General features: G+C 37.5%; 1 protein-coding gene across 1 annotated transcript in view; it reads left to right on the top strand.

The window, feature by feature from the left end:
- The window catches only part of EYS (eyes shut homolog), a 1391558-nt gene that overhangs the window by 909538 nt on the left and 458434 nt on the right, over positions 1-23586 (top strand). Inside the window, 1 exon segment of the mRNA XM_054722350.1 lies at positions 522-616. Coding sequence (XP_054578325.1) covers positions 522-616 — 95 coding nt within the window.

Below are 23586 nucleotides of genomic sequence, written 5' to 3'. Positions count from 1 at the left end.
TAGATTATTCTTAAAAAGGACAGGCCATGCAACTGAATACAAAAGATAGGCTGCATCAGGGCTATAGGATGTCATGAGTATTTGTAGCTTTCTCTGTTTTCTTTGACCCAGAAGGAGCAATTTTTCTTGATGTGTCTATAGCTGTAGATGGAACAAGGTACTAATGTCTGAAAGGAAAAGTGCAAGGAACAAAGGCAAAAGATGGAAAAGTGTATCAGCTTTTCTCCTATTTTTCAATGATAATCAACTGTATTAATGAATGCATTTTCCTTATCATATACAAATTACAGTGAATTTCGTATAATAAGATTATAGATTCCACATAACTTTTGAATAAGGTGGTATTTTTTCCTACTAATTTTTGCGATAATTTATGAAATGAGTTCATTTACTTTCTACCAATATATTGAATAAATGAAATCAGTCCTAAAATATGATTGTACACTCTGGCCAGTTTGCAACATGAAGAAAATAATACAAGTCCCCCTCTCTCTCTTTCCTAGGTTTCTGGATCATTTGAGAATTTTACTGGCTGCATAGAAATTGTAGAAATCGATAACTGGGGATCTTTCATCCCATCCAAGGCAGTGAAAAATATTCCCATTGATAGCTGCAGGTAAAATACCACTAATGAATTTTTAAATAATTGTTCAAATAACCACATCAAAAGATAAGATTTCCATTTGAAAGTATCTAATCATTTGGTTTTCCTTTACACTTCCACATTCTAATTTACTTTCTTGCAGACTAGAATTTGTAAGCTCTATCCCAATTAAGTTGGAACATTTATTTATAATGGGTTTCTTCTTTGTGCTGGATAAGAACCATCATATCTACCAAAAAAAGATCAGTGAGTCAGATTAGAAAACATCATCTCTCACAGTATTTAAGTACAAGCATGCTGATAGTCGTGCAGGCGGTATATTGCTCAGAGTGCTGAAGTGTTTTTTTCTGCTACTATATCTCTCACAAAAAGTCGTCTTTGTGCTTGAATGTCCATCTTAGTGACACTTTCTTTTCAGATAATCTTCTCTGGCTATAGAAATGTCTACCTATGTTAGGAGGAGAGCTAGTACAGTTGACTCAGTGTTAGGTATTAAAACATTAGTATAAATTAAAAAAATAAAAACTCCCTTACAGTTAAGAAAAAAAGGATCATTTTTGGAGCTTTATAGTGCATTGGAATATGTTCTCACAAGTTAGTTGGGATGGCAGGGTGGGGCATGGTGTTTGGTCACAGGATAGCCTAAAAGCCTGAAAACATTAATTTATTCTACCAAAATTTTTAGAAGTACTGAAATCTTTCTGTGCACTCTGATCCAATGTGAATAAACAGTCACACAGTGCCAGTTGTTAAGAAATTTATAATGTAACTAGAGGCCCAATACATGACATTCGTGCACTGCACTTGCGTCGGGGGGAGGGCAGGAAGGGATCCCTCAGCCTGGCCTGCACCCTTTGGCAGTCTGGGAGCCCTTGGGGGATGTCCGACTGATGGCTTAGATCTGCTCCCCACAGTCGAACATCCTTAGCACCGCTGCGGAGGTGGGAGAGGCTCCTGCCACCGCCACTGCGCTCGCCAGCCTTCAGCCCGGCTTGTGGCTGAGCAGCACTCTCCCTGTGGGAGCACACTAACCACCAGGGGGCAGCTCCTGCATTGAGCGTCTGACCCCTGATGGTCAGTGCGCACCATAGCAACCGGTCGTTCGGCCATTTGATCGATTTTCATATTATCCTTTTATTATATAGGATAGAGGAGCTATTGATGAAATGTTTAAATGTATATATGAATATGAAAAGTGCTAAGGAAAAAAACAAGGCTATGAGAACTTCACATATTTGAGTAAAATCAAACTTGCTCCTTCATTTTGTGTGTGAGGGGGTATTGTTTATATTTAAGAATTAAAGAAATACTTCAGAAGGTAAAATAATTCACCTTTATTTTTTATTAATTTTTTTAAAAAATCTTTATTGTTAAAAGTATTATATATGTCCCCTTTGTTCCCCGTTGACCCTTTCTATCTCACCCCCTGCCCTAGACTAATGCATTTACAATATATTTGTGGTAACTATTATACAGTAGTAGACAGAGTGCTTTCATTTTGCTTGTTTGCCCATAAGTTTTGTTTTTAATCAAATGAAAACTTAATGTCTTACATTATATACATTAGATGGGTCCCAACAATTGTAATATAAATCAAACACCCATAAGTCCTTATATTTTAATACTTATTCCTAATTTTTTTTTAAAAAAAGCACATCCATTTTTTATGATTTACAGTTAGAAGAATTTTCTAACAATTATTTATCCCTTAGATTCTTTGTTCCATACCTTCTCCGTTAAACACTATGTGATCTGTTAACTATTACTAAGTTAATTATGAGCAGTCACTAGGTGGTAAATCCATTGAAAAGGATGCAATTCTTTGGTAATTCATATATTTACCTGCTAATTTAACAATATGATAAACATACATGTTTCTATTATTTTTATAAAAGCAGAGCACATTTAACTTTTGTTTATAGGAATAAGTATAAAACAAAAACAAAAATTCATTATGTAATCTCAGCTATCTTCAAGCCAATTGTAAATGTTGTCTTTTCTTGGTCTCCTATATAGTCCTATTTTATTTAAAATGCCATTCATTTGACCTTTATTTTGTAATATTGGTTCTTTAACCACTCTAGGACTTAAAGCTTCTAGTGATATCATCCCTCTCTACAACATCCAACAGAGCTATAGACATATAAGAGGTATTTTGCTTATAAGTAGAGTTAGGACAAGTGGCGACCATTAAATTTCTCTGAATATTTGCTCTGTTCCTCTCACCAACCCCTACCACCACTTTATTTCACTTAGGACCTCCTCTCCTAAGAGATATATTATACAGAATTCTTTTAGATTACAGTTTTCAAAGCCAAATTATGCAAATTCCTGTCTGTATGACAGTGAACAAGGTTTAAAAGTTCCCCATTTCTCAGTCTTCTCATCTATGAAATCAGAATAATAACCCTTGTTTATGTGGTTGTGCAGAAGACAAAACTGGGCTTTCTCCTTGTTAAGAGCTCAATGACACTGGCCTTTTTTTTTTTTTTTTTTTAATTAGATCCCATCTCCACAGAGTTGCCTCCTCCAGTCCCTTTTGCAGCAACCTCCTCTCTACCCATCCCCCTCCTTCAAAAGGCTGTCCAGACCTAAACTTTACTGTCACCTCCTCATGGAGGCATTCCTGGACCAATCAAAATAAAATTACTGTATTTCCATAATTTGTTTTATATTCTGGATGAGACATATCACTGTTTGAATATATTTATTTATTTGTTTATACGGTTCTTTTATGATGCCCTTCATGGTATAGTGTGTGCTCCTTGTGGGTATGGACTATGTAGGCCATTCACTGCCATTTCCCTGGAATAGCAGATTTTCCAAGTTTTACTGTATAAAGTATCTTGTAATTCTATTGTGTGATTATTTCTTCACACACATTTTTACTTTGAGATTCCCATTAGATTTACTCTACACAGTGATTTTGAAATATTTGGCCTTTGCACTCTTAAAAATTATTATTGACTGCTAAGAGCTTTTTAAAAAATATACAAAATATAGCAATTTATTTTTTTAATATATTTTTATTGATTTTAGAGAGGAAATGAGAGAGAGAGAGAGAGAGAGAGAGAGAGAGAGAGAGAGAGAGAGAGAAACATCAGTGATGAGAGAGAATCATTGATCAGCTGCCTCCTGCACGCCCCCCACTGGGGATTGAGCCCACAACCCACAACCCTTTGACTGGAATCAAACCTGGGACCTTTCAGTCCACAGGCTGATGCTCTATCCACTGAGCCACACTGACTAGGGCAGAATATAGCATTTTCATCAGTATTTATCATATTAAAAAACTAAGGAGTTTAAGTATATTTAATTTACTTTTCATTTAATTCTTGCAAAATAAAAAGATAAATTCATTACATATTAACATAAATAACATAGAATAGTGTACTTTTATGAAAATACCTATACTTAAACATAAAAATGATAGAAGAGTGTAATGTTTTACATATTTTGCACATATTTTTAATGAAGACACCTGGATTCTCATATGTGCTTCTGCATTCAATCTGTCCAGTAATTGCTCACTGTTGTAGTTGAAGAAATCTGGCCTCATACACATGTATTTGGACATGATAGGGGATTATTAGAAAGCTTTTTAGAGAATTGGGAATACCCTTCTTTGATATTACACCAAAACTTAGTAATAATAAATTGTTAAAGGTTAGTTGTAATATGAAATGTGAAACCTTGATCAACGAGCCTTTACACTCTTAAATTCAAACCCATTGTCCTATTTTACATTTTTTTAAATATATTTTTATTGATTTCAGAGAGGAAAGTAGAGGGAGAGATAGATAGAAATATCAATGATGAGAGAGAGAGAATCATTGATCGCCTGCCTCCTGCACACCCCCACCTGGGGATCGAGCCCACAACAGGGGCATGTCCTGACCTGAATCAGACAGTGTGACCTCCTGGTTCATAGCAGTTAACTGCCACAATATTTTGAATTTAATTTTAAAAGGTCCGCCGCTTGCATCTATGCATGCTTATAGCGTACAAATTTAAGTCGCCAATCAACCCCTGAGCCACACAGGCCGGGCCTATTTTACATTTTGAATGGTTCTTTTACCCATGCATGATTTTGTACTATCACTTACAAAATATTGTTTTTGAGTTATTCAGCTGCCTCAAATATCTAGACACATCAGTATAAAATATCAAAAAAATCTTAGCTGTGAATATGCCCTTCAATCTCATCAGAAAAGTTTTTAACTGTTGTAAATCTGTCAAACTCACAATAGTGGATAAGATTTTTTCCAAAATGCTAATATTTGCTTAAACGCTCAGATTTTAATATTGACAACAAATACTATTAGTTACTTTCTTTGACGTGACAGGCTCATTTTGTTTTTGAGAAACTGTCTACCTAATACCTCGAGTTCCATAACCATAATTTGAATGTTAGTTGTTATTTCAAGAAGCTAGTTGGGCTCACTGCTAAATAATCACATAAGTATTCCTCTAGGTACTTCTCCTTGAGACAATCATCACAGCTCAGCAGGCAGCAGGAGCTTACTTTATGCATAGTACCCTTTGTCTCACACATTATTAAGAAGGCATATACTTATAAGTTATCATTTTAAAAATAATAATTTCGCCACTGCCTCAAGTACATTCTTGAGTAAAATTAGCACTTTTCAACTGTAAGTCGAGAATACTGTACCTATTAATGCAAGTTGGTGTCACCATTTTTATTCATACTAAGGCATTATAGTTTTATCCATCATTACTCTTGTACTATCAGTGTAAATGTAAACACAGTGAAAAGTCAAATAGCATCTTGGTGTTATTATTAAAAATGTTTTAACCTCACAGACCATATGAAAGACTGTTGGGGTCTTTTTCATCACACTATGAGACATACTGCTTTCCATTAATTTGGCATTAGGTTCCCTATTTACCTCATCATATCGCACAGATAGTTACTGTCACAGTGGAGGACTATGTGCGATTCATAATTTTATTACAGGGACTATAGTCCTACCATTTTATATTAATTACTAGAGGCCCGGTGCACGAAATTCGTGCACGGGGGAGGGGGGTGTGTCCCTCAGCCCAGCCTGCACCCTCTCCAATCTGGGACCCCTCAAGGGATGTCCGACTGCCACTTTAGGCCCTATCCAAGTAGAATCGGGCCCAAACGGGCAGTCGGACATCCCTCTCACAATACAGGACTGCTGGCTCCCAACTGCTTGCCTGCTTGCTTTCCTGATTGCCCCTAACTACTTCTGCCTGCCAGCCTGATCACCCCCTAACCACCCCTCTGACTGACAGCCTGATTGCCCCTTTTATGCAAGGAACCAGAGGAGGGTTTGCTAGATAACATGGTAGTTCTATTTTTAGTGTTTTTTTGTGTGTTTTTTTGCAGAGCCTCCATATTGTTTTCCATAATAGCCATTCCAAATTTACATTCTAGTGTACAGGCCTCTTTTACCTCCATAGCTTCACCAATACTTGTTTTTTGTTTGTTTGTTTTTGTAATAACCATCCTAACAGGGGTGAGATTATATCTCTCTGTGGAATGATTTGCATTTCCCTAATGATTAGTGATGTTGAGCAACTTGTCATAAACCTGTTGGCCATTTGTATGTCTTTTTTGGAAAATTCTCTGTTTAGGTCTTTGCCATTTCTTAATTGATTTGTTTGCCTTTTTGATATTGGGTTGTATGAGTTTCTAATGTACGTAGGGTAGTTAGCCTTTATCAGACATGGTGGTTTGCAAATATTTTCTTCTAATCCATAACTTGCCATTTTCCTGGTTGTTTGCTTTGCGAAAGTGGTTGGGTTTTGTTGTTGTTTGTTTGTTTGTTTAATGTAGTTACACTTGTTTATTTTTGCTTTTGTTGCCTGAGTTTTTGGTGTCATATCCAAAAATAATTTCCAAGGCCAATATTAAAGAGCTTTCACTTTTTTTTTCTTGGCATTTTACAGTTTTAGGTCTGACTCTTTGCATAACCTTGGCAAAGTTATTTAACTTCTTTGTACTTCTGTTTCCTTCGCTGTATAATAAGAACAATAATAATAGTAACATAGTGTTGACATGAGAATTGAATGTAATTGTGTATAACCAATTCACTTAGCACAGTGGCTGGATACAGGAAGTGCTTCCATTTTGGTAACTATTGTAATTAGCAATTTTCATATGTGTTTATTGGACCACATTCCCAATCAAGTGGAGAATAGTCATCTGAGAAGAATAATGCTAATTTTATTAACCAATGCTGCCCCAATAAATTTAATAACATTTTTAATGAATACTTTCCATGAGAACTTCAAATGTGCTATCTTCATTTTTAAAAAAATCTGTTTTTCTAGTACAAAATGAACAAAATAACATTCTAAAATAAAATTTAAAAAATAGATTCAAAGACACTTAACAGCAAAGTGAAATTGACAAGTTTTGTCACACTATAAATTGAGTTCATTTCTATTCCAATTTAACTTTTTCATTTTGCATAAGTTTTTTCTAACTGAAATATATTTTTATTTCTCTGCCTTGTGGAAACTTTCCATTGTTCTATTCATGTCTCTTTCAAAGCTTTATGCATTGTATGCTTTCCTTGACAGTTGAAAGATATCAATATTTATATTTTAAAGTCTATTTTAATACTTTGGAAATGAACCATTCAGGAATAAAAACAACTATTTTTAGTTCTGCAATGAAATGCATATAGTTGGGTTTACTTATGCAAATACAATCATATCCAGTAAAATTTGATATGAATTTTTTTCAAATGTTTCTATTTGAGGTTCTGATAATTTATAACATGTTTTAGTCTTATGAAAAACAGAAATGTTGTTTATTTTGGAATAATAGCTTTCACGCTAGTGTTCATGATTAATGATGGATCTGCAAAAGCTGTCTCATATGTTCAAAACTGTCGTGAGACCAAGAATGGTCATATACCTCATTGTTCTCAGGCTTCTATATACTGCATGATGCTCCTGACACATCTTACTTCAAATTTCTGCTTTTGGTATTAATGGATGGTAGTCTTCCAAATGGTTGCCTTGTTTTCGGAATAAAATTTAAATTCTCTACTAGCTTTGCAGCAAACAGTTTAGGCACCCCCTCCAGATATTGAATTTCCCCCTCTGAAATAGTTGCACAGAAAAAGAACACACTTGCTCAGTCCTTTCCAACCTCCCCAGTCCTTGCATCTGTGTGGGACTATTGAGCTAGTCCTCTTCAGTGGAATGAGAACTGAAGTAAAGTCTCTGTGATTTCCAGCCTGTGATGTTTAGGAAGTGCATTTGCTGTCATTTACTAGATGAGAAGGACTTCAGGTTCTAACATATAATTGAAGCTTCTAAAGTTTAGAAAAGCTGATTCTTTCTAGAACCCTTCCCAAACAAAGCATTTAATAAATAATATGGAGAACAATGCAGGCTCATTAAGATATGTCAGTGAAATATAACAACTAAGCTGTTCAGCAAAGATTAATTCAAAGGATGCTTTCTCTCCTCCAGGTGACCTTCAGATGACCTCAAGGTAGCTATCATTGAGTTGAGAGATAAAGATAAGAGAAGAAGAAAAAAAAACAAATAAAATAATACTAAAGCCAGCTTGGGAATTATTGCCAGGAAAGAACACTGCATGTTGTTATTAACATGAACCAGACTAAATGTAAATAGATTGATGCCTCCTAAATGTTAATGGAAGTATATTGCCAAGAAAACCACAAACCATGCTAAAACAAAGAAACAGACAAGCAAAAAAAGAAAAACTAATTGTGAAATTTAGGGTCCCGAAATTTATACCTGAAGCACTGTGTGAAAGCTCTGTCTTCCCCAAAGAGCACATTCTGTATAAAGCCCATTTCAGACCGAACCAATGAGGAAGGCACCATGAACAGGGATCTTGCTGACCCCAGACAATCAGCCTAATCAAGGAACCTTCTCTAGTACCAACGCAGAAAGAAGGTGTCACAATTGATAGCTTAGCTGCTCCTCATCATTGCTATGTATTCCCATTTCTGCCTTTCTGAATGGGCATTTTTTTTTTTTTTTGGCAAGTATCCTGTTTCTGCTCCATATGTTTATATGATGGGTCAGGATTGTTTTTGAGTTTGTAGCTCTTCAGACCTTAAGAGGCCACATCCAGACCTGATGGAATGGACTGGACATAACCTAGAAACTATTGACTTTGAGCAGTGACTAGAAGGGATTTTGTGCTCTATCTCTGGGGAAGGGACTAGGTGTACTACCAGTATAGGAGAAAGGGGGCATGTATGGATAGTGAGTGGGTAGAGGAGCAGCCTAAGGGAGACATAGCTAGCTGTCAAAGTAATGAGCTTTTACTAAAGGCAGCAGCCAAGACAGTGACAACCTTTTCCTGCTACCTTGCCTCTAGGTTAATAAAGGTCAACAAATATAACCACAGGCTAATTTCAGCCACCACTCCTTATAAGGCCCAGGAACAAAGGTCTTACATTTTAAATAGTTGGAAACAATTTTTTTAAGAATGATATTTTGTGACACATAAATTAAATGAAATTCAAATTTCAGTGCCCATAAATAAACTTTTACTGGCACACAGCCTCACCCAATCACTTACATTTTACCTATGCCCCCTTGTAGCCTATAACCACAGAGTTGAGTAGTTGTCATAGAGATGCATGACCCAAAAAGCTTAAAACACTTACTATCCAGCTCTTTACAGGAAGAGGTTGTCAATATAGTTCTCACAAATGGAGCATGAAGAGAAATGAAGTATGTCATTCTCTCTTTTTCTTGTTCTTTTTTCCCTCACCTCTGGTTGGATGTAGAGAACTGTAAGAACCTAGCTACTGGTGGAGTCACAGGTTAGAAGACACCTCATATCCTAAATCATTGCATGGAGGGAGCCTGCCCTCTCAATCCCGTTAGACTGCTAAGTGAGCAAAAATGAATGATTCTGTCAGGCCACCGAAATGTTTTAAATATATTTTTAATTGATTTCAGAGAGGAAAGGAGAGAGAGATAGAAACATTAATGATGAGAGGGAATCATTAATCCGCTGCCTCCTGCACACCCCCTACTAGGGATCAAGCCTGCATGTGCCCTAACTGGAAATAGAACTATGACCTCCTGGTTCATAGGTCAACACTCAACCATTGAGGCACACTGGCCAGACTAGGCCACTGAAATTTGATGGCTTATTCTTTTTTTTTTTATTGATGGCTTATTCTTATAACAATGTGGATTATACAAAATACTATAGACTGCTAAATGTTTAACCTAGCTAAAGTATCAGGATGTTTCTGTTTATCCTTGAACATTCTTACTTAGCTGGTTCCATTATAGTCTTCTAGCTTCTGTCTCACCACTCCTCTATACTTATTTCTCAGTATTACAATATTTTTAACTTTTGCTATGCTGTGTATATTGAGATAAATAAAGAAGAGTTCCTGTCATTAAGGAACTCACAGCACATTACGGGGAGAACACACTGACAGACAGTTATTCTAAAAATGGCAATTGCAATGATATAAATACTCCTTTGTTGCCATAAGAGTGACTGTGATTGATGCTAAGATATCCGCAGACACAGAGAAAGTCACTTAGAATAGGTACAGGGAGTGACTTAGTAGCACACAATCACCTATACTGGGCTCAGTCCTAGTCAGAGAGACAGCTGCCCTGGCCTTTAACTCCAGAGATGGTACAGAAACTGCTTGGAACAGTAGACAGCCCCTTCAGGTCCTTAAACAAACTCACTGATTACCATGATCTGGCCCCTCTCAACTTTCCTACAGACTCTGGCAATGTGGCTGTCTAGTTACCATGTATATGTAATATAACCTCAGAGAACCACGTGTGCTTACTGTGGGACTATATAATTCAAAAGTCAAGTTTCTAAGATTACTATTTGGCCTTAAGTGGATCTGACCTTAGATGTGCCTAAGATGTATCCCTGTAATACTCATCCATACATTCATTAAATATGTATTGGCCTCTTACCTGATGGTTGAGTTCTCTTCCAGGTATTGAGATATAAAGACACAAAATAGGCCCAGTCTGCCCCTCATAAAGCATAATCTAGTGCATTTTCAGGGGATGAAGGTAAAGGTGGGAGAGGGAAAATTCCCAAATCTAGCAGACATCAGACATATCAGAATCAGAAACAGTGCCTGGTCTCCCTCCTTTAGAATCTGAGACAACTTTCAAGTTTTGGGGGGAAAGTAGAGGCTTTCTATGCATTGAGAATTTCTACCATGGTGAGAAATTGGTGGGTAAATACTGCATTCTACAAGTGTGTTGTGTGCAACAAAATTAAAGAAAAACAAAACAGCCACACTTCTAATTGATATAAATATATAGGGAATATTATGTTGTACAGAAGAAAGTCATCTATCTCAGCTTGGGAAAGGATGGGTATGATTTATTGAGGAAAGAATACCAGAACTTGGTTCTAACGTGGGATTTTACCAGAAGAATAGGGAAAAGTATACCAGATAAAGAAATGCAGATTTTTTAGCCCCACCAGTGTAGCTCAGTGGTTGAACATCGAGTTATGAGCCAGGAGGTCAGGATTTGATTCCCCATCAGGGCACATGCCCAGGTTGCAGGCTCCATCCCCAGTAGAGGGCATGCAGGAGAAAGCCAATCAATAATTCTCATCATTGATGTTTCTATCTCCCTCTTCCTTCCTCTCTCTGAAATCATAAAAAAAATATATAAAAAAAAGAAATACAGATTTTTTAAATGGCATGTTTAGTATTGGAGCATAAATGTCAGACAGGAAGTTTGAGTGATAAGCCTCAAAAATGTAAGCTCAGATCAGATAATGAAGGTTCGGTGAGTGAAAGGTCGGAGCTGCTGTGAATCAGGGGCATGCTAAAATAGATGGATCAGCTGGATTACTCTATGTAAATTGGAGCCTAAAGTGAAGATATGAAACTAGAATTAGGGAGGCCAGAAAAGAGGCTATTTCAATAGTCCTAGAAAAAGTGAGTGCCTAAAACAAGTCAGCATGGACTGAAATAGAGAGGAATGGATGCATCTGTTATTTAGGAGAAACGATGGCTGGATTTAGCTACTGAGTTTCAAGTAGATTAGGAAGGAAAGACAAGAATGACTTATAGGATTTTTGCTGAAGTATCAGGCTAGAAGTGGATAACATCAGCAGATGTCACCAAAGGAGAAGCACATTTTGATGGTTTCTCAGGCTGGGTTCCTCATGTGCTGCTACTTCATTAGAGAATACAATCCCAGGGAACACAAGAAAGAGTGAAGTAGATCTTATATGGGAACGTGTTATCTGGATGGCAATACATTTGACTGATGGTCCTGTCTCACTGTACTATCCCAGAGGCCATATAAAGGACTGCCTCTCCAGGAGAGAAGAATTTGTAGCTAGGGCTGGAAGGAGTAACCGTCTAGAAACAGGTGAGGCCATGAAGATCTTAAGTGGTACTTCTGAATGTCTTGTGTAAATAGCAATAAAAATTTCTATTTTGGACGTGTAGAGTTTGAATTCGTGGGACTAAGCCTCCAGCAAAATATGTCCAGCAGGTAGGTTTATAATAGGGAGTCTCTGGCATAAGGTAATGATTTAAATGTAAAATGTGATTTTGAGAATATCAAATAGAAAAATAGCAGATAAAACAAAAACATCGAGTAAAGACAATCAGAGAAGTTTGCAGAGTGAGAAGAGCAGTGCATCAAATGCAAAGATCTGAGCACCATCTACTTTTTAAAAATATATATTTTTATTGATTTCAGAGAGGAAGGGAGAGGGAGAGAGATAGTGATACCGAATTTTTGGACTGGAACCCGGATTCTTTGTCCACCGGAATTGAAGAATGAATCCACGGACAGAAAGTGCTATAGCAAATATAGAGATTTATTGAAGAACAAGTACAGACTCCCACATGGGGAGAGGGAAAGAGTCCCACAGAATGGACTCCCAAGTAGGGAGGGGAAAAGAGTCCCACTGGGTTCCCTTTCCCTATGACTTATATGGGCTGCAGATCCTGGTGCCTTGATATCCTCTCTGATTGGTCACTATTCCCTTAGACTGGTTACTATAGTAACTCCTGGGCTCAAAGGTTGAACCTCACATGGGACATGTGAGGTTCTCCACCCCCCTCCTTCCTTATTGTTTTCTTATTCCCTTTGGGCTTTCTTCTTCTCCTTCTGAATGAAGGGCTTCCTTTTCTTTATTCTATAAATATAGACCTTTCTTGGCTACTTCCAGTTCCCTTGTCTTATGTAAATGCAACTGTTGCTGCTCCCTTGTCTTATGGAGATGTAACTACACCTGGCTTCCTTGTGTTATGGAAATGTACCTTCCACAAGTCTGTGGCCCTGTGTTTTTTCCATGGACCCCAATTCTAAAAAAATCCCTAACCCTGCCTATGCTCCCCCGAAATTCCTGCTTCAATAGAAACATCAATGGTGAGAGAGAATCATTGATCAGCTGCCTCTGGCATGCCCCCCAGTGGGGATTGAGCCCACAACTTAGGCATGTGCCCTGATCTGGTTTATAGGTCAACATTCAACTATTGAGCCACATCGGCTGGGCCCATCTACTTCTTTTTACAGTTGTCAGTCCGGAAAGCAACTGAAAGAGATGGCTCTTTGAGGGTCTCAAACTATCTGTTCACATATCTCCTCTCAGCAGAATATCATATATCAGTGACAGAGTATTCTTCACAGGTGTTTGTTTTACCTGGAGTACTTTGTAATCCATCTATCTCATTTGGGGTCACATCAATTCACTCACAAATTTGTATTGGTTCCCCTGCTAAATGTTTGTGACTCAATGATGAGCTTCCTAGACTTGCTCAGTTTCCGACTCCATGTAACTTTCAAGGGGTTACTTTGCACCATCAATGGAGACTCCAAAATAAGCCCAGCTATGATAATATGATAATCTTTTAAGTATATTGTTAAGCATGAATGTATATTTTTCAAGATACATTCAAGATATAATGTTCCTAGTAAATAAAATGATGTCACAATATCCACTTTAAAGACAGAGGTTGGTATTTTGAAGATTTATGTGCATAGCAGGTGGCTACAGAGTCATGACATCCAAGGAATGACAGAGCCTCCACGTTGCTCTATTGCTAACATTACAAAGACTGTATCTATCCAAGGCAATTACTCATGACACATTCACTCACTAGCTGTTATGATGAGTCTACTGAGATATGAATTAATTTCATTTATTACACTGACTTGTAAGAATGTACAGCATTCAATTATTTTTCCATATAGTATATATATATTTCACATTTATTTTTACATTCTAGCAATCATTGCTAAAAGTTTTAGATGATAAAATTTCAAGTATTTAGTACAGCATAGTTTTAATATTTTGCAAAATTTTATCTGTGTGAAAATAACAATCTATAAAATTATATCCTATAAATATGCTTGTCACTTTATGAATGGTACATGGATTATTTTGTGACAGATATTGGACAGCAGTTATATAGTCCCTTTTTGGCTGTCATTAAAAGAGTGGCTAAAGGCAATAATTTAATTAATCAACAAATTGAGTGGAAAATATCTGGCTTTTCATTGTTACTTTTCATGTACACAGTTTTACTTTTTAACAAACCATTGCGTTTTGACACTCATCTTTGTTATTTCTGAATGGAAATGGAAACAAAGGTTGGGGGCTTTGTTTTTATATATAACCTATTCATACCTCACCAGGCATCCAGAATTTGTAGATTTTATACCAGAAAGGCTCTGTTTTACTGTAATTGTATCAGATGGTATTTCTATAACATAAAGTGCAGAAAATTAGACAAAATTAATATTGTAAACATATCAAAAATAAGAATTAATTCCCTAAAGACAAACTGATTGAAAGATTTAATCAAAGTTAGGCCTATGAAGCTATGAAAGTATTAAAAATGTCAAATAAAACACATATTAAGTCTTATTCCCTAAAAGAAGTGACACTAGTGAAACATATTTCTTTTTTTACATTTATTTATTAAAATCATATAACTAGTTAAAGAAAACCCATCTTGACAGTGTGATGGACAAGATGATTTAAGATCCTGCTTTCCAATTCAAATATCTCTTATCCTATCTAATAAAAGAGTAATATGCAAATTAACCATCACTCTGCTACACCCACAAAGCCATGCCCACCAGCCAATCAGAAGCAAGTATGCAAATTAACCCAACCAAGATGGCTGTGGCCACAGAGCAAGCAGGAGGCTTGGGTTTCCCAGGCAATGGAGGAAGCCAAGCTTTCCGCACACCCTGGCTGGCCCAGGCCTCCACTGAAGGCTACAAAGTTTCAATTATAGAAGATAAATAAATCCCAATGAAAATGGCAGCAGCCACGAAGCTGGAGAGAGCAGGAGGCTTGAGTTGCCCCTGGCGATGGAGGAAGCCAAGCTTCCACAGCCCTGGCCTGCCTTGGCTACAAAGTTTCAATTATAGAAGATAAATAAATCCCAACAAAAATGGCTGCGGCCACAGAGCAAGCAGGAGGCTTGGTTCCGCTCAAGGCTACAAAATTTTAATTATAGAAGATAAATAAATCCCAGATACTAGGGCCTCCGCTTGGGTCGCCGGGGGGCATGGCCAGCCTGCAAACCACCACAGGCAACCTCGCCCAGGCCACCACACACCCCAAGGGAACCCCCACCCTGACCCGGGACACCCTTCAGGGAAAACCAGCTGGCCACCACCCCCATCTGTGCACCAGGCCTCTATCCTATCTAATAAAAGAGTAATATGCAAATTGACCACTCCAACACACAACACATGTGGTCAAAGATGGCTGCCCCCATGTGGACACAAGATGGCCGCCACAAGATGGCCAGCAGGGGAGGGCAGTTGGGAAGGACCAGGCCTGCAAGGGAGGGCAGTTGGGGGTGATCAAGCCTGCAGGGGAGGGCAGTTAGGGGTGACCAGGCCAGCAGAGGAGAGCAGTTGTGGGGGACCAGGCTTGCAGGGGAGGGCAGTTAGGGGTGACTAGGCCTGCAGGGGAGGGCAGTTAGGGGTGACGACTAAGCCTGCAGGGGAGGGCAGTTAGGGGCAAACAGGCTGGCAGGGGAGTGGTTAGGGGGTGATCAGACTGGCAGGCAGAAGCGGTTAGGGGCAATCAGGAAGGCAGGCAGGCAAGCAGTTGGGAGCCAGCAGTCCTGGAATGTGAGAGGGATGTTCAACTGCCCGATTAGGCCCGATACTACCGGGATCGGGTCTAAACGGGCAGTCAGACATCCCTCGAGGGGTCCTAGATTGGAGAGGATGCAGGCTGGGCTGAGGGACACCCCCTCCCATGCACAAATTTTGTGCACCGGGCCTCTAGTTCACATATAACACTTTTCTGTTTTGAAGATTCTGCAATATCAGTGTAAAAGCAGGGCACCTAAGGGTGTTGCATTTTAACATTACTCCCTTTGTCACATTTAAGCATGGCTGCATGAATGCCTTTGTCTGCATAACTTTTCTGATGCAAACTATGTGTACTTGAGACCAATACTCTGTTGACTCTGGGAGAAACATTTCCAGTGCAGGTAACTGATACAAAATGAAAATCAGGCACCATTGTATTAATTGTATCATTTCTGCCTTTGTTAGGGAAATGTGTTAAAATCCTCCAGCAATTAAAGTTAAACTCCTGAACTCCATATAGGCTCCAGGATAAAATTTATGCTCTTTGGCCAGCTCTTTGGCAGTTGTACAGGCAGAGCATCTGAGATGCATGCGGCCAGGGTTAACTGAGATCTATGAGCTATGGATCTAACTTTGGGAAAGGACACTCAAAATCTCAGCACTGTGTTATATTCTCAGCAATGTGTTAAATACTTTATTTCACATCTTGCAGATGACAAAACTAAAATAAGAGGTATTTAGAAGTGTATCCAAAAGCACACAGATATTATAAGATGGAGATAGAATTTCATTCCAGCTTAATAGCTCCTCCTAATAGACTAGAAATGACAGACATCAGTTATCCCCTCCCCAGGAAGACTCATCATTTATTCATTTACCTGTTCATTCATTTGATAAATATTTTAGAGTACTCACTATATGACAAGTTGTATTCTAGGCTCTGGGAATACAATGGGCACCAAATGAAATCCCTGCCACCACAGAGCTAATATTCTGTGTGGAGAAAATGAGCAACAAACTAATAAATGAATGATTATATGGCCTAACTGTTAGAGATAAATGCCATATAAAAGGCAAAATAAGAAATTTAATAATATTATTTCTTCCCTTGCCTAACTAATTAGTTTAGTTGGATGGGGTAATATAGGCATCTCTGAAGAGGTGGTGCTTGAAAAACATACAAATCAAATGAGGGATCTGGTCAGAAAAAAAATATTTGGGGATTTATATTTTAGGCAAAGAAACCAGTGAAAACAAAAGTCCTTAAGTGAGAATGAAGTTGATATAGTCTACTAACTGTCCCTGGAGCGGAAGTGGACAAGAAAATATGCAGTAGAATATTAGATCAAAAAGTATCCTGGGGAATATATAGTCCATATTAAAAATTTTCAGTTTCCATTTAAGTGTGACTGAGAAATGGAGTTTTGAGCAGTTAAGAAACATGATGTACATGCTAAATATATGTGATTCTGACTACTGTGTGGTAAACAGACTATAAGGAAGGGAGGTGAAATTAGGGAAACAGTTTTGGTAACAATTAGGATGATAAGAAATCACTGAATTGGGGGTGTTTTTGTAAAGTGTAGATTTGCTGATGGTTTGAATGGCAATGGAGTGGACTGAAAGTATGTTTTCTTAGTAGTCCAGCCACCAGATGACAATGACTGACCTAAGGTGGTGTTCCACCACGGCTCAGTAACAAATCATCCCAAGATGTACTTGTGTGAAAAAATAATTACACCATGGGTCAGGAATTTCAACAGAACACAACAGGGATGGCTTGATCCTCTTCACAATGTTTAGAAACTGGAAGTCATATTTAAGATAGGTCGCTGGAGTTATCTAAACACACATTCACTCACATCTCCAGGAATTGAGTCTAGATTGATTGTAGATTAATTTTTTTAGATTGGAATTAATACCTATTTTAAGTATAAAATGATTTTATTGTATTTCATATACAATAAAACTATACAATAAAATCATTTTATACTTAAAATAGGTATTAATTCCAATCTAAAAAAAATTAATCTACAATCAATCTAGAGGCTATTTCTTCACTTTACCACTGTTGGATTTTTGTGAAAATATACAAAAGATTGCCTCTGATTTGGAAGCATCAGACATAGGAAAGAGAGCTCACTGCAGAATTACTGCTTGAGTAACTCTGTTAAACCCTGTCCCCAGATCTTTACAGCTAAGCATGAGTATTAGTTTATTACACTCAGAGTCGGGGTATATTTATGCACAATTCCAAATTATCCATCTATTGGCTAATTGAAATAAACTGAGGACAGTGTAAATGATGGGTTCATTTATTTCATATTACATATTAGTGGTTTTTAGAAGTTAACTGTTCATGAGCAAGCCAGACATCAGGATAGAAACATCTTCTAGGTAATACCTGCACCACCATATATATTCACAATCAATCCATTCTGTCAGCACCCTGACCCTCTAGCTAGTCAATTGAATCTCAAAAATCTACCTCTTGTTCCATATTCAAGGAAGTGGCTCAGTTCAGGATTATTACGCAAAATCCATCAAACAGTCTTCTATATTGGACCCCCTGAATCTCTCCTTCTTCTACATTGCTGTTTGAGTAATGTCAATTGAAAATCATGTCATATGTGCACAATGATTAATGGGGAAAAAAATCTAAATTATTCATATGGTGGTGCATTATGCCTTTTATGATCTATATACGAACTAGAATATGACCAGATGTTACCCTACTCTAAGTAAAATTCCAATTTTAACCTAAAATATTTTTGACCTCTAGAAGTCACCTGTATTTGGTTTGAAAATGTCAAATTACCTTTTTTTAGTGCTTTAATGATGAGTGACAGTTTAACTTGCCTATACAGGTTTTAAAAAGTCTGTCAGTCTTCAGTATAAATAGTTACATATCCTGATTGGGCTTTAATTTAATTTTCATGTTATTAAGTATTCACAATCCATATAAAATAGTTCATATTGTATAATTCATTTCTCAAGGCATTGTTTTGGAATGCTCTTAAAATCTATGAGACTGCTGATCTTGACTTCTGTATTTGGCTTTCATCTTATCAGTCCTCGTTTCTTACAGTTCTATAATGTACATGTGGTTACTTACCTTTGGGATTATTTTGAACTTCCACTGTTTTTAAGGTTCTTTATTTTTAAAAGATGCCTTAAGTCAAGTCATAGAGTTTACATAATTACACAGAGCCTTGAAAGAACCAATTAAAAAATTGCGGTATCCTGGAACCAACCATGACAATTTGGCTTATATTTTGAATTTTAAGGCAGAATGCTTTAAATAATTCCATAACGGTAACAATATTGTCCTTCATGAGACCTTGACTGTAAAAGTTAATGAAAACCCTCCTCTCTGCAGCCACAGTTAGTTGCTGCAGAAAGACAGATATTCTTACCAACAAAAGAAACATTCATTTCCAAAACCTGTGTATAAATATTTTACACAGTTACCTAATTTTCTCAAAGTTTAAATTGATTATAAATAGTTTATGTGCTTTTTCTGTATCTGAAACCTGCAGAACTCTTTAATGAAATCTTGCTTCATCCTTTGTCAATAAACCAAAGTGGATGCACAGTACAGCAGTGCCCCCTAGAGTTAGATGATTTTACAAATTAACATTTTCTAGCCATTTTATTTCATTAGAACTTTAGAAGTAGTGGTTAATATTTGCAGGCTTTGCTTTCTGTATTCTACAGAATAATGCAATGATAACTAGATAATCATATTCATGGTCTGTACGATTTTATTTTAGTTGAAATGCCTTTCTATAGATCTGTTGTATACAGTGTTATGTACAAATAGAATTATCTGCATGAACTTACATAGAGTTTTCCTTTAAAACTGTAATTTAGAGTTTCTTTCATTTCCAGTTTTGAATGAAGTCATATATCTATAAGGTTGACTTAAAGGGTCTTATGTATATTGATAGTATTTATAGACTTATGATATAAATGTGTAATATATCATTATATGATAATTTGTGACAAATACATATGTAATATAAGTATATAAATATTGTAAACATTGAATATATAGCCCATTCAGAAGTCATAAGGATAATAGAGTTTTTAAACTGGAAAATACCATGAAGACCATCTCACCAGCACACTCATTTCCTGCCTGAGTCATGCAATCTGGTTCACAGTAAAACCAAAGCAGTGTCTTTGCCCACAGCATAACTACTCACTGAAGATGCGGATGCCAACCTTGCACTTGATAGTATATTCATTTATGTTAATAATGGTATAGACCTTCCTAATTATTTACTGTATACTTGTCACCACTTAAGACAAAAACTTGACAACATTTCTACCAAATGGGTACATCATTTAGAATTAACTGCGGTTTAAACGTGAGAGAGAGAGTGTGTGATTTGTCTAACTTCTAGGAGATAGAAAAATGTCACAATCGGGAGAAAAAATGTAAACCTTTTTTTTCTCTGCACATTGCTGTGTCCAGTGGATGGTGCCCTTGTTTCTAGAGCCCCAACGAAATAAAAAATCAAGGCAATGAAGCGACTAAATCCATGCCCCAATAGCTTCAATTCTTTAATGTGGTTGTAAACATGAACTATAGTTCGAAATATGTAAGTCTTCAGATCTTGATATAGGGAAGCAAGCTGCTTAGATCATAGAGAATGCAAGACCAAAGAGGAGAAAGACAGACAAAAGGGACAAAGATAGAAGGGGAATGACATGCCTCTTCGCAGTCATGGTGGGCAAGCATAATTTGAATCTAGAGAAGAACAATAATACTTCCCCTTCAGCATTATTGTTCTTAAGACATTATTATCAACTGAAAAAATAAACAACTCCCCATCCTTCTGGTCCTGCTTGTAAATATAGTATCCTGTGTCTGGGAGTCAGATACTTCCAAACTGCAGGAAATGTTGCTGGGAGCCATGTCCCTACTATCTTTTCTAAGGCAATTAGCCCTCATTTGCACCAGGCCCTCGCAGGCAGAGAGAGGACACTAAGACAGTGGTCGGCAAACTCATTAGTCAACAGAGCCAAATATCAACAGTACAACAATTGAAATTTCTTTTGAAAGCCAAATTTTTTAAACTTAAACTTCTTCTAATGCCACTTCTTCAAAATAGACTTGCCCAGGCCATGGTATTTTTTGGAAGAGTCACACTCAAGGGGCCAAAGAGCCGCATGTGGCTCGTGAGCCACAGTTTGCCGCCGACCACGGCTCTAGGGCAATGTGGGAAGTAGCCATAGTAAATAGAAATTTGGTACTGTTTACACATATGGCCTTTTTTCCTCAACTCTGACTGTAAATTTTCTGTTAAGGGGGAAAAAATAAATAAATAAAATATATATATATATAAATATATATATATATATATATATATATACACACACACACATACATACATACACACACACACATACACACACACACACACACACACATCTATTTGATTTAGCTTTGGGCTGATGTAAGCTTCATGATTGTATTAAAATGCTATCTTTTCCCTTTGGGAATCAGCAGTGTATATATCACAAATATTCTTCTTGCAGAGCAAAACCAGCAACCTTTGTCATAAAATCATCTCAAGTTGTTAATGTTTCTTTATATTTAGTGTGTTTTAAAAGCAAAAGCTAACAGATGTATGTGATATTATAGGTATTATTTCACTAAAAGCAAAAATAAATATGAAGTTTTAAGTATAAGTTAATAGCAAAATTAACAGGCACTCATAAAGTTTTGGTAAATTAGCAACAGACTGTTAGAAACTTGTTTTTGTAATAGTAAACATTAAAAAAAAGTTTGGCCAATTTAACTATATTAAACTATCTAACAATGTTGAAAACATGGCATTGTTAAAATTATATATATACTAGAGGCCCAGTGCACGAAATTCATGCACGGGGGTGGTGTCCCTCAGCCCAGCCTGCACCCTCTCCAATCTGGGACCCCTTGATTGTCCCTAACCACTTCTGCCTGCCAGCCTGATCACCCCTTAACCACTCCCCTGCCAGCCTGATCGACGCCTAACTGCTCCCCAGCTGGCCCGATTGCCCCTAACTGCCCTCCCCTGCCATCCTGGTCACCCCTAACTGCCCTCCCATGCCAGTCTGGTTGCCCCTAACTGTCCTCCCCTGCAGGCCTGGTCGCCTCCAACTGCCCTCCCCTGCTGGCCTGGTCACCCCTAACTGCCCTCCCCTGCAGACCTGGTCTCCCCCAACTGCCTTCCTCAGCTGGCCTGGTCACCCCTAACTGCCCTCCCTTGCCAGCCTGATCCCCCCCAACTGCCTTCCCCTGCAGGCCTGGTCCCCCCCATCTGCCTTCCCCTGCAGGCCTGGGTTGCCCCAACTGCACTCTTCTGCTGGCCTGGTCACCCCTAACTGCCCACAACTGCCCTCCCCTGCTGGCCATCTTGTGGTGGCCATCTTGTGTCCACATAGGGGCAGCCATCTTTGACCACATGGGGGCAGCCATCTTCTGTCTTGGAGTGATGGTCAATTTGCATATTACTCTTTTATTAGATAGGATGTTTTAAAGTGCAATTGTGATATAACCTTTTGGCATACAAATCGTCAAGATTTATTTGAACTTTTAGGCAGTGAAATATTTTAATGGTGTATCTTCTTTGGCTTCTAAATTACAGTAAACAAACAATTTTATTATTTTTCCTGGGTTAGACTTAAAAAGGTTTCTTATTAAAAATGAAGAGGTCCTGACTGACTACTGTGGCTCAGTTGGTTGAGTGTTGTCCCATGAACCAAACTTTTTCAAATGTGATCTGCCATCCAGGCTCTGCTTAAAGATTTGATTCCCAGTCAGGGCAGATGCCCAGGTTGCAGACTCAATCCCCAGTAGGAGGCTTGCAGTAGGCAGCTGATTCAGGTTTCTATCTTTCCCTCTACCTTCCTCTCTCTGGAATCAATAAAAACATATTTTTTAAAAAAATGAAGAGGTCCCAAGAATCTAAAACTCCTAAATTTGATTGTTTTATATAAAATTAAGAATTATAATTGTCATATATCTCAGATCTTATAAAGTACATATTTTCAAATAAGAATTAATAATTCCATTGTTTAAAAGCTTTTTAAAAACATGTGATTGGAAGACCTATTACTAATATATTACCTTGGTCATAGACCAAGTGTAAGATAATACAAATTCATTCACTTGCAAGTGCAATACAATGCAGATGGCATTCATGAATTGCTGGTGTGCATAGTAATTGTATAGCTACCCTGTCCACCTAACTCAAAATGCTCTGTACGGGATCTTTAACAGGTTGCCATCCAGGCTCTGCTTAAAGATTTGATGTGGAGTTTACTACCTCATAAGGCCGCCAATTATATTTTTCAACTGCTGTAAGAGCTGTAATACTGTTATACTGAAATCTCAAACTACAGCCTTTCTGATTTAGTGTAATTGTTTTCTATATCCCAGCCTTTCAATTTGTTAAATATTTTCAAGCCAGATATCAACAATTCCCATTCTCATGTGATATGATTTCTAGACGTTCCATCTTCTTTCCTCCTCTATACTTGATGCACTTCCTCATTTATTATTTAGGTTTGGCTTCCAGAACCAAACTTTTTCAAATGTGATCTGACAGATATGGATTGGAATGAATGTACTTTGCTCAGAAATCAGTCTGAGATTGGATTCAGATGTTTGAGTGAACCTGCTTTGTTTCCCCAATTCTCCTTATTTAATATTTGGGTTTTACATCTGTAAGTTGTTTTAGTACCTCAAAGTATATTTGACTGGCACTTCAATTCCACTTTATGGTATATGGAATAAACTTCCCATTTTCGAAATCATTCTCCTTGAAATATAACAGCCGTATAATTAGATTTTCTTTCTGGAATCCATTCATGTTATCTCAACTACCCAATCACTAGGGCCAGCT

Source organism: Eptesicus fuscus, chromosome 10 (genome assembly GCF_027574615.1).
Source record: "Eptesicus fuscus isolate TK198812 chromosome 10, DD_ASM_mEF_20220401, whole genome shotgun sequence".
Lineage (NCBI taxonomy): Eukaryota > Metazoa > Chordata > Mammalia > Chiroptera > Vespertilionidae > Eptesicus > Eptesicus fuscus.
The sequence above is the reverse complement of the archived record's forward strand: the minus strand, read 5'-3'. Positions and strand labels throughout refer to the sequence as shown.